The sequence below is a fragment of the Cryptomeria japonica genome, chromosome 11 (assembly GCF_030272615.1).
Source record: "Cryptomeria japonica chromosome 11, Sugi_1.0, whole genome shotgun sequence".
NCBI classification, from domain to species: domain Eukaryota; kingdom Viridiplantae; phylum Streptophyta; class Pinopsida; order Cupressales; family Cupressaceae; genus Cryptomeria; species Cryptomeria japonica.
Genome location: NC_081415.1, coordinates 11572964 through 11586268, shown reverse-complemented (window position 1 = coordinate 11586268; position 13305 = coordinate 11572964). Strand labels below are relative to the sequence as shown.

At 31.8% G+C, this 13305-nt stretch overlaps 1 protein-coding gene across 1 annotated transcript; it reads left to right on the top strand.

The window, feature by feature from the left end:
* The first annotated feature begins 6058 nt into the window (after positions 1 to 6058).
* LOC131049481 (uncharacterized) lies at positions 6059 to 8779 on the top strand. Its single transcript, XM_059214316.1, has 2 exons — positions 6059 to 6922; positions 8369 to 8779. Exons 1-2 carry the CDS (start codon positions 6059 to 6061, stop codon positions 8777 to 8779), a joined length of 1275 nt encoding a protein of 424 aa, XP_059070299.1.
* Positions 8780 to 13305: the final 4526 nt, after the last annotated feature.

Below are 13305 nucleotides of genomic sequence, written 5' to 3'. Positions count from 1 at the left end.
AAGCTAAACCAATTTCTATTTTGATCATTCAAATCTTGCAACCTCCAATTCTCTTGCTTTTGGGAATATGATTTCTTCATCCTCTGTATAGGTGCACATTTGTCCACCCATCGACCATTTTCATAAACCCTTTGTGTGATATGATTTGTCTTCACTCCATTTCCTTCTAGAGATTTGCCTTTTTGTCATTCTTCTTTCATCATCATGTCGCCCCATCTTTTTATTGTTTCTCTCCATTCTTTCGCACCTTGATGATATTCATTAAAAATCTTCTAATCTACTCCCAAGTGCCCCTGCCCTCACCCACCTCTACTCTCACTCCATCTTTAGATCTAATTTATATTATCAATATTCTTATTTTTTACATTTTTTTCATAAATAGTATAAAATAAAAAATGTTTCTCTAAACCTAATGTTTATTGGCATTGCTCTTATTTTTATATATATTGAGTCTTAAACACATGGGCTAGGTGCACATATTTTTTAATTGAGATTATCAATTGAAACCAAAAAGCTTAAATAAGACACTGACCACTTTGATAGGCTCCTCTTGAAGTTGCCCTCTTTTCCTTATCTTAAATTGTATTATATATTAAAATATTCATCTATGTTCAACAAATTCCTTAATCTATCACATTTTAAACTATTTTATTTATTCACTAAATTTCTTTTGCATTCTAGTATCTTCTCTCTAGTTGTTCATGTTTATTTTGTAGGGTTTTATAAAACAATATCTTGGTTTTCATACACATAAAGACAAACTCATGAAAGAATATACTTACTTTGTTAGGCATCCTGGCATGTTTTTCTCCTACAATTTCTACTTATTTAGTGTCATTAACACTTTTGTTATGTTATCTAGATATTCTTTCTATGTGTAAAATCAAATGAAATGACATTAATTAATCTAATTTAATCCACTTTAAATAGATTAGTATAATTTCTACAACACAACAATGGCTAGTAGAAAAAGGTTAGCAAGGCTCAAATTGAATCTTGATATTTTAATTTTCAAAGATTCAAATTTAGGTACAGGAAATTAAGTGACTTAGGTTAATAATGCATCAACAAATTTGAAACAAACTGAAAAATGATAGATATAGGAATTAAAATTAGTTACTAGATATGAGTGTTGTTTGGAACATTCTAGGATAAGGTCACAATATGAATTGAATGTAAGAATATGCCATTTATAGACTAATTATTAGATATTGGAAAATCCAGTTGAAATGGACTCAAAAAATAAAGACATGGCATGCAATTTTTCTCATTACAAATTTAAATCTATAACTTCCTAAAGTGAAGTTTAATCAAATAATTTAATCAAGTTCTATATAAATGCTATAAAATGAAAATACAGTGGAACAATATGAAATTTTTATTATCATTCATATTCATTTATTTCAATATTAAATATACATACATGCACCATAAGTGGTGTCGGATTAATTCATCAATATCAAATTGGCATATTATAATAATTAGCACAACAATTCCATTCACCATAAACGGTCTCTAATTAATCCATTAATAACAAATTGGTGTACTACAACAATTAGCACAACAATCTAGTGTATTATAGAGTCTACAACAAATACATTCCCTTACTCGACTGAAATCTACATCATTATTATGCATGATAGTACTAGTTCCACCAACTTATGAAATGGATGTCTTCTTAGATCTGCCTTTTAAAACACTAGCTGGTCCGTTAGAAACTGCTTCAAATAGACATTCATTGATGATTTTAACATTACTTAAAGTCCTAAAAAACTTAACATTATAATTAATGTAATAACTTTTAATATAATAACACTAGAAAATTTATAAATCTAATCAACTTAAAATCAATTTTAATATGATTTTTTAATGCAACAAAAACATGTGCACCTTTAGTTTAGAGATATTGACATTTGTATTAGTCATGGTAGTAATTACTAGTACCCTTCACTTCTAAGATGGAAGTATTCTTAGATCTTTCTCTTAGCACACTAGCTAATCCATTAGAGTCTACACCAACTACATCAATTTCACATTCATTCAAAAAAATTAAAATTACTTAAAAGCGGCTCAAATATAAAATTTGAAATAATAATACTTTAAAAATATAATAATCAAATTGCAAATGAATTTAAAATTATAAAGATCAAAATCATCTTTATATTGTTAAAAAAAATAAAAACTACTTAAATCTAATCAACTCAAAATCAATCATTTACAAACTAAAATTATATTTACATAATTAAAAGTTATGAAAATAAATATATATCAAATAGAAGAATTGATTATATCTAGTCAAAATAAAATTGACTTAAAATGCTTGAAATTACTTTGATTAATTGCATTTGGATGTGTTAATGGAATGATTGTGTTAAAAAAACTCTTAGCTTTTATCTTAAATTTGAGTCACTTACATGTCAAAGTATTAAAATTTAACATTGAAAATAATATGTAACACCAAATATAAATATATAACTTGTCTGAGTCAAACGACATTACAAGTAAATTATGCTTTCCTTTGTTTATTTCTTTATTTAAATTTAAATTGAGATTTTTGTTTTTCAATCATGTATCTTCTGTGTTAAAAAAATATGTGACTTTGTTTGTTATATATTTGTGTATTTGGAGTAATTTGAAAAAAAACCTTTTATCTAAAAAATAACTAACCATTAAGTAATTTATTATATTTTTCATTTGTTTTTTAGAATTATAATAATTTTAAAAAATGGATGTTTACCAAATAAAATAACATATAAACTATTTATAAGAATCAAGTATTATTGATACAATTATGTTAAGTTGAAAAGTTCTTAATGAAACCATCTGGGATCAAGTCTTTAACTCTTGGCTAAAGATGATGAAAAATCCTCAACTAAAAAAATATGGATTTAAGATATTTGTACTAATAATTAAACACATTAAAATAGACCTCACAATCATCAATATAACATGACAAAATATACCCTAAGTTCAATTTCAAACTTTTTTATTAAAATATTAAATTAATTAAACCCAATCAACCCAAATTCAATTCAAATAATGGTAAGTTTCAAATTACTTTTATTAACGATAACTAAAAGATGGTGAAAGGAGATTCTAACTTTGAAATTTTTTATTTTTTTTATAAAAAATTTAAAAGTATGAAAGTAAATCTTAAGTAATATAATTATAAGATTATCAAAATTTTATTCATTAAGAAAAATATATAAATCCATTTAATTAAAATAAAAAATAGAATTATTAAATAGATAATTCTTTTTGGTATTGTTATTTTATTTATTTAAATTTTACATTACTTCTACTAAATTTATGTATGTTGGATTGTTTATATTAATGTCTTATTAATTTCTCAAGTATCATTCATATTAATGAACAATCCATATTGTTGACTATTCTTATTTTTAGATTAGGTGATAGTTTTTGCATCAATGTTTCAGCTCACACTCCTTGGTCTATCATCAAGATGAAAGAATGCATAAAGAGAAGAAAAATGGATCACTCCATCACTCTTTCATCATGACCAAGTGTGATCCCAAATGTTGATGCAAAAACTATTTCATCATTGTATTCATGAAATCGGTTCTTCTAAATTACTACAAATAAAATATATCATAATAAACGGTCTAACTTTAATAAAATATCATAATAAAATATCATTTTCAATGATCTAAGATAATAAAAAAATAATAATACAAAACTCTAGAATTTATAAAAATAATTACTTCAAATCCCCATTCAAACCAATATAATTTTATCAGTTTAGAATTACTTTTACCAAAGACATCATTTATATTAACGAAGTTAGATTTTTACAATCCATATTGTTGATTGTTCTTGTTTCTAAATTATAGGGTGTGATAGGTTTTGCATCAACAATTAGGATTACACTTTGTGATCCATCATCAAGATGAAAGAGTGCATAAGGAGAAGAAAAATGGATCACTCCATCACTCTTTCATCCTGACTGAATTGTTGCCCTTTTTTTTGCTTGTCCTTGATGACAAAAGTGTTCATTATTTTTTGCATGCACTTTTTGTCTTGGCATGAGACTTTGACAGCAGTCAAACACTTTATTCATTTTGATGACATGGTAATCCACTCAAGCACTTAATGATGAGTCAGTGGCAATCCACGTGGGCAGTGATACTTGGAAATGTATCTTATTATTATGTTTTTTAACAGACTTCAAATATGATTGATTATGTCTTGGGGTTCGAATGAAAGCTTTTAGGGTAAACAAAAGAGTCTTTTTGTTGAACGATGGAAACCTTTATGTAGCGCCACCATGGGAGTTTGTTTTTGTGGTAGTTATAGGCGGATTTATTGGAAGTTTCTCCTTGTGGGTTTGGAGTATGTCAGGTTATTTGCTATGCATATTCGAATGGAGACATTTTTGGTCGCATTTCATGGAGGTATTTGCAGATTTTCAAGGATATTTTTCCAGGTTTTACGATTCGCCATTTTTCAGGAATTATAATTCACGTTTCTCTTTCTTAGCTTAGAGTTCTGCATGAAAGATAAAAGAAAATTGAAATGAAAAGATTGTTTAATTTCAGTTTGAAGGAAAACGGTTTATAGTTTTCGAGAAAGGGAAAATGTTTACTACAGATTGGTTACGGTTACTTTCAATTAAAAAAAATGAAAGAAGTTGGTTTTATTTTGGGATTCAAAAAACAAAATATTTCTACAAATTATGTGTATAATTGAAACCCTAACTAGGGTTTAGGTACCCTAGTTCGAGGGTATCCTCTGAAGTTTACAACTGGCTTCATTATTTAAACAAAAATATGAGACATTACTTGTGTGGGAAGATATAGCAGAAAAACATTTCATGAAATATATTGTTTTTATTTGGGATACATTACTCTGGTTTTTTATGACAAAGGTATAACACTGTTTCATACAATGAGTATTGAAATGGGTATTGTTGTAAAAAAAAAACTTAAACTTGTTTTGTATTCAACTATGGTCGTGGAACTACAAGTAAATATGCAGTTTTAAAATCATTGGTGAATACAAATATAGACTTGGCTATTGGTTTGAGGTGTTGAGTTGATCTCCACCATTGTAATCAGTTGATGATTGAGTTGAAATAAAGCAAGCAGGTTCGAGTGGTTTTTTATACCCCATGAGGGTTTTTCCACTCAGGAAAATTGTGTGTTATGTGATGCCAATTTATACTCAGATTGTGTTGTTAAAAGTTCAAGATTTTCATTCTATTGTAAGTTAAATCTGGTTCCTGCATTTCTCTGATACTTTTTCATTGTTCCTATTTGTTCAAATATTCAAAGAGTCCATCTGTTTAAAACTTTCATTCAAAGTATGATGTTTGAATGTTAAAGACAAGTTAAATCTGCATTTTGAGAGTTTGAAGGTTTTGTTTCAAAAAGCATTATAAGATTGTTCACTCAGAATTAATTGAACAATATGAATTCATGCTTTTAATAAGTTAAGTTGCATATCATTCTGTTAAATGTTCACTCTACTTCATCATTTCATTCATTTAGTCCAAGGTCAATTTGTTATAATCTTGCAATCAAGCCATAAAAGTTTAAAAGTTATATCACTCTGATTCACACCCCCCCCCCTCTCAGAGTGTTTCCACTTCCAACAAGTGGTATCAGAGCGTAGGGTCCTGCATGGTTAGGTCTTTCCTAGGATAGATCCTGGTTTTTTGGGAGTCTTTTTTATCATGTCTCATATTCAAGAGGGGTTTTCTATTACTAGAGCTCCATTATTTGATGGAACTGATTATGTAATCTGGAAAATCAGAATGGAAACATATCTGGTTTCATTAGACCTTGATGTATGGAATATTGTTTGTAGTAAGTACTCAGTACCTGCTACTATACCTACCGATCCTAATGAAAAAAAACAATATGAAATGAATGCTAGAGCCCAACATGCTATTTTGTGTGGGCTGACCAAAGATGTCTTTGTTAAAATCATGCATTGCAAATCTACACATGAGATTTGGGAAAAACTTGAAAACATTTATCAAGGTAATGAAAAAGTCAAACAGTCTAAAATACTCACCCTCAAAACTCAATTTGAGGAAATGAGAATGAAAGATGATGAAAAAGTTGCAGAATACTTTCTACGGATTGATGAAGTTGTAAATGGGATGAGAGGATTAAGTGAAGAGGTTGATGAATTCACAGTGGTTAAGAAAGTGATTAGAACCCTATTGCCTAAATATGAAACTAAAGTCTCTGCTCTTGAAGAAAAGAAAAATTTCAATAAACTTACTCTAGATAATCTTCAAGGAACCTTGACTGCATTTGAAATGAGAACAAATAAAGCTGACAATGCTAGTTCATTGTTAAAAGAGTCTGCCTTCAAAACAGAGAAGAAAGAGGATGTGATTAGTGAATCTGAATTATCTGATTCCTTAGAGGCTCTCTTAGTAAGAAAACTCAAAAAGAAATACAGAAGCAAGTTGCCTCTGAAATACTTTGCTTGTGGCAAAGCTGGTCACTTTGCAGCCCAATGTCCTCATGCTGAACAAAACAATGATGATGATCAAAATGAAAAACATTATAAGAAAAAGGCTTTCAGTCCTAAGAAGAAATTCAACTTTAACAATTTTAAAAAGAAAAAGAGTCTATTCAACAAAGAAGACTATGATGATGAGTCAGATGACTCTCTAAGTGATGAAGGTGAAACCTTATTCATGGCTGAAATTGATTCATCTAAAACTGCAAGTAGTAAAATGGTCAGTAAATTGAATAGTCAATCAGATTCAGAGAATTGTGAGATAAATCTTGAAGGTGAATTACTTTGTGCCCTTCAAGAAATTAAAAAACTCAAGAAACTCATCTCCTCTCAAGAGAAAAGTTCAGATAATTTGACTATCTCTCTTCAAACTGAATTAGATGACTCAAAAAGAGTTATAGGGAATCTCAAATCTGTTGGTATTTTGGTATGGTTTTGTCATTGATGTCAACACCTGCTAAATACACCTACTTTCGAGATCCAGCAACATTCACTGGCAATCAGTAAACTGTTCAAACAATCACCAGTACAGGGTTAACTGGTAGGATATAATGTTCATTGGTACCTGCAATGACATGGACGACACTTGGTAATGTCAAAGACATCATGTGGACACTTTTCCTTGAAGTAATATCATTGGTATATTCTTATTTGCATATTTGCTTTTACCGGCAAATAGGTCCAGGTTATCTAGGGTTACACCGGCAGGTTTATCTTTTCCAGATCAGCATGGCACGCTATGGAGATGATTTATTATCATTATAAAAGCATTAAGTTGACATGTTCAATCAGTTATTGCATCAGATATTGTATTATTTGTAAAATGTTTTATCAGTAATATCTTGTAGAGTCGACCTACTAAAATTGGTCTTAGGGTATGGTATAAATGTAAGATCTTATTTGTAAGATCAAATGTGGAATGCAAAAAAGATTTAAGGAAGGATATATGTGAGATCAAGCAGAGATATACATGAAGACATCATTTGAAGCTGAAGTTAGGTTTTTGTAGAAGCATATCAGCATTACACCGGTACTGAATCCAACATATAAAGATGCTATTTTGTGTAGTACATTCTCATTGGATTTAACCATCCAACTGTAGTCAGTGTGACTCCCATTTGTGTTTGAGCAGTGAGCTCTAGGCTATTGGCCTTTCTGCATGTGCAAACCCCTCTTTGTACACTTACTATCTGCAGTAGTATCATCTGATTGTGGGTAAGGTTTCCCACCGTGGTCTTTCCCCTTACAGGGTTTCCACGAACAAATATTTGTGTCATGTGTTGTGGTTGACTTTGTGCTTATGTTTCATGCATTAATTCTTACCAGTACAACATTTCCTGTTAACACTGTTTATCGGCTCATTTAACTCTCTTACCGGTATTAAGCATTAAGTTGGTTAATAAGATTTTGGTTTGAATTTATTAGACAACTGATTAACGCCCCCCCCCCCTCTCAGTTGTCCCTGGGACCTACAAGATCAGTACTCTTTGATAAAGAAAAGGAGATTCAAGCACTCAAATAGGAGGTTAAATCTCTCAGAAACCAAGTTGAAGAATGTGAAAGAACCATTTACTTGCATACTATGCTAGGGAAACAAAAATAGCCTGCTGACATAGGTGAATGTTCAAAATCTGCAGATCAGAATGTAAAAACTAATAGCAAGAAAAATCTATTTGAAAGAAAGTGGAATAATTTTAGGTTTAATTCCTTTTTCAATGGATATTGTTTTTTCTGTAACAGATTTGGTCACAAAATCAGCACCTGCAAATTCATGATGCCTAAACCACCAAGGTTTGGCCACAATCAATATTTTGGCTTTCCTAAAACTATCAGATGTTTCAAGTGTAATGATATTGATCATATTTCTAGACAGTGCAGACAAAATAAATCAACTGCAGAAAAGGTTTGGAGACCCAAACAAATTCAAAACATAGAACAACCCTTGCTTGTTCAAACTGCTTTTCTACCTAATAAGAAATCTTTATGGGTTGTTGATAGTGGTTTTTCTAACCACATGACAGGGGATAAAGACAAGTTCTTGAAACTTGAAGACTATGCTGGTGGTTGTGTAAAGTTTGGTGACAATTCTAGAATTCAAATAAAAGGTAGAGGGTTTGTACTTCTTAATGATGATACACCTCTTCATGATGTGTATTATGTAGAAGGCCTTAAACACAACTGTTCAGTGTCAGTCAAATTTGTGATAGTGGATACAATGTCTCATTCAACTCACAAGGTTGTGCAATCAAAACCAAGTCTGGTAAAACAGTTGCAACAGGATTAAGGACACATGGCAATATATATAATCTTCTTGACTCATCAAATAATGAAAGAAATGAAGGTATGTGTCTTATGGGTCAAATTGAAGACAACTGGTTGTGGCATAAATGTTTAGGTCACATAAATTTTGATAATCTGGTTAGAATCAGTAATTATCAAAATGTAAGAGGACTACCAATGCTCAGTAAACTAGAAAATGTTGTTTGTTCTGGGTGTATCAAAGGAAAACAAACAAAGGTAAGCTTCAAGTCAAAGGAACATTCCTCTACTAAACCTTTGCAACTAGTTCACACTGATCTATGTGGTCCTACTAGGACTAGTCCATCAATGGTGAAAAATACTTCATGTTGTTTATTGATGACTACACAAGAATGGTTTGGGTAACTTTTCTCAAACACAAATCAGAAGCCTTTGAAAAGTTCAAAATCTTTCGTAAAATGGTGGAGAGAGAATCAGAGTTCAAACTTAAATGTTTGCGTTCAGATAAAGGAGGAGAGTTTACCTCTCAAGAATTCATTGAGTATTGTGAAAATCATGGCATAAAAAGATAGTATGCAACCACTAGAACACCCCAACAAAATGGGGTAGTTGAACGGAAAAATAGAACTGTCAAGGAAATGGCTAGAACTATGTTAGATGAAGCCAAGTTACCCGATAGATTTTGGAAAGAAGTTGTTCATATAGCTGTCTATATCTTAAACAGGGTACAAATCAGAGTGAAATCTAATTTCACTCCTTATGAACTGTGGTATGACCATTCTGCAACTATCAAGTACTTTAAAATTTTTGGTTGCAAATGTTTTATTAAAAAGGATGATGAAAATCTGGGTAGTTTTCAGTCTAAATCAAATGAGGGTATCTTTTTAGGTTACTCTACACATAATAAAGCATATAAATGCTTCAATTTAAGGCTGCATAAGATTGTTGAAACTATAAATGTTACATTTGATGAGAAGGTGTTTCTAAATGATAATCATGTGCAGGATGTTGAAGAGGAGCATACAATAGCACTTGACAGATCTCCTGAATCTGCTAGAGCAGATATTTTTCAGCAAGAGAATGCATCAAGTTCTAAAGTAGTGATTCCTCAAAATACACCCTCCAGGATTATTACCAAGAGACATCCTCAAAATTTGATTATTGAGGATAAAGATGCAGGAATACTAACTAGAAGAAAAGCCAAGTTTGAGGAACAAGCTCAAATTGCTAAGAATTTCTGTTTGATAACTAAATTTGAGCCTAAAACTGTTAATGATGCATTAAATGATAATTGTTGGTTGAAGGCAATGCAGGATGAAATCAATCAGATTGAGAAAAATAAGACTTGGGAGTTAGTCCCAAGACCAGATAATAAAAATGTAATTGGTGGCAAATGGATTTTCCGAAACAAGTTAGATGAAAGTGGCAAAGTGGTTCGAAATAAAGCACGCTTTGTGTGCAAAGGATATGCTCAACAAGAAGGTATAGACTTTGGAGAAACTTATGCTCTTGTTGCTCATATGGAATCAATCAGAATTTTCTTGGCTTATTCATGTTTTAAAAATTTCAAAGTTTATCAAATGGATGTTAAAACTACTTTCTTGAATGGCTACTTAGATGAAGAGGTTTATATGGAACAACCTGAAGGTTTTGTGTCAAAGGACAATCCTGACTTTGTCTACAGGTTGAAAAAGGCCTTATATGGTCTTAAACAAGCTCCCAGAGCTTGGTATTCCTGGTTGGATGCACATTTAACAGCTAATGGCTTTACTAGAGGTGGTGTTGACAGTAATTTGTATGTCAAGGTTGAAGTTGATGATATCCTTGTAGTTGAGGTTTATGTAGATGATATTATCTTTGGTTGCAATAATGATGCATTATCCAAGAAATTTTCTACTATCATGGAATCTGAATTTGAGATGTCAATGTTAGGAGAATTAACATTTTTTCTTGGGCTTCAAGTTTCACAGTTGGAACAAGGCATATTTTTGTCACAAACCAAGTATGCCAAAGAGATGCTAAAAAGGTTTCAAATGGATGACTGTCATCCAGTTAGCACCCCCATGATGACATGTTGTAAGTTATCTAAAACTGATGATTCTCCTGATGTTAATCAATCAGAATATAGATCAATGATTGGTAGCTTACTATATTTAACAGCCTCTAGGCCAGATTTAATGCAATCTGTTTGCATGGCGTCAAGATTTCAATCTACCCCCAAATAGTCACATTTAACTGCGGTTAAACAAATTTTCAAGTATATACAAGGCACACTTGACTTTGGCCTATGGTATCCTCGCAATACTAATTTTACATTGATGGCTTTTACTGATATGGATTGGGCTGCTGTTTAGATGATAGACGAAGCACCAGTGGTGCTGCATTTTACCTTGGTGATTGTCTTGTTGCTTGGCACAACAAAAAACAAGACTCGGTCTCCTTATCAACTACAGAGGCTGAATATATTGCCGCCATGTCTTGCTGCACTCAACTTTTGTGGATGGCACAACAGTTACTTGATATGGGTATCAAAGTTCCTAAGCCCATTTCTATTTTTTGTGACAATACTAGTGCCATCAATTTGTCCAAGAACCCTATACTGCACTCTAGGACCAAACATATTGCCATTAAGTTTCACTTTCTACGAGAAAAGTGCTTGCTAATGAAGTTCAGATTCTGCATGTGCCTACACAAGCACAAGTAGCTGACATTTTCACTAAAGCATTGCCTAAGGAGGTGTTTGAAAGATTCAGAGAATGATTGGGAGTTATCTCTCAATCTCTTGTTGCTTAAATTTCATGCACAGGTTAAGGAGGAGCTTAGAACTTCCACAGTAGCATTTGTTTTGCTTCTTGTGGATATGTGATGCTACGCATTTTCTTCTTGTTCCCCTTTGACCTTGAGACAAAAGGGGGAGTATTCATCATTGGTCTGGTTTTATTGATTCATCTTTGTGGTTACAGCTGGCTATCTTTGTGGTTACATTCTAGTCTTATTGATTCATCTCTGTGGTTATAGTTGGTTATCTCTATGGTTACAGCTGGTTATATTGATTCATTTATGTGGTTACAGAATACTGACTTCATCTCAGTGGTTACAGCTAGTTATATTGATTCCTTTATGTGGTTACAGTGATTCATTTACGTCATTGGATAATATGTGGTTACAGTGATTCATTTACGTCATTGGATAATGATTTGTGGTTACAATGATTCATTTCTTCACAAACAGTGGTTACAGTGATTACATCTTTTACAGTGGTATTGACAATTTTACTGACTTCCTTTTCAGCAGTACCGTGGTCACAATGATGGCTTGTTTTGCCATCAAGGACAAAGGGGGAGTTTGTTGCCCTTTTTTTTGCTTGTCCTTGATGACAAAAGTGTTCATTGTTTTTTGCACGCACTTTTTGTCTTGGCATGTGACTTTGATAGCAGTCAAACACTTTATTCATTTTGATGACATGGTAATCCACTCAAGCACTTAATGATGAGTTAGTGGCAATCCATGTGGGCAGTGATACTTGAAAACGTATCTTATTATTATGTTTTTTCACAGACTTCAAATATCATTCATTATGTCTTGGGGTTCGAATGAAAGCTTTTAGGGTAAACAAAAGAGTCTTTTTGTTGAACGATGGAAACCTTTATACAGCGCCGCCATGGGAGTTTGTTTTTGTGGTAGTTACAAGCGGATTTACTAGAAGTTTCTCCTTGTGGGTTTGGAGTATGTCAGGTTATTTGCTATGCAGATTCGAATGGAGACATTTTTGGTTGCATTTCATGGAGGTATTTGCAGATTTTCAGGGATATTTTCCCAAGTTTTACGATTCACCATTTTTCAGGTATTATCATTCATGTTTCTCTTTCTTAGCTTACAGTTCTGCATGAAAGATAAAAGAAAAATGAAATGAAAAGATTGTTTAATTTTAGTTTGAAGGAAAATGGTTTATAGTTTTCGAGAAAGGGAAAATGTTTACTACAGACTGGTTACGGTTACTTTCAGTTAAAAAATGAAAGAAGTTGGTTTTATTTTGGGATTCAAAAAACAAAATATTTCTGCAAATTATGTGTATGATTGAAACCCTAACTAGGGTTTAGGTACCCTAGTTCGAGGGTATCCTCTGAAGTTTACAGCTGGCTTCATTATTTAAACAAAAATATGAGACATTACCTGTGTGGGAAGATATAGCAGAAAAACATTTCATGAAATATATTGTTTTTATTTGGGATACATTACTCTGGTTTTTTATAACAAAGGTATAACACTATTTCATACAGTGAGTATTGAAATGGGTATTGTTGTTAAAAAAAAACTTAAACTTGTTTTGTATTCAACTGTGGTGGTGGAACTACAAGTAAATATGCAGTTTTAAAATCATTGGTGAATACAAATATAGACTTGGCTATTGGTTTGAGGTGTTGAGTTGATCTCCACCATTGTAATCAGTTGATGATTGAGTTGAAATAAAGCAAGCAGGTTCGAGTGGTTTTTTATACCCCATGAGGGTTTTTCCACTCAGGAAAATCATGTGTTATGTGATGCCAATTT

Coding starts and splice junctions, on each gene's coding strand:
- LOC131049481 (XM_059214316.1), top strand. CDS start 6,059: ATGAGAATGAAAGATGATGAAAAAGTTGCAGAATACTTTCTACGGATT. Junction 6,923..8,368: donor TCAAATCTGTTGGTATTTTG/GTATGGTTTTGT, acceptor ATTTCTAGACAG/TGCAGACAAAATAAATCAAC.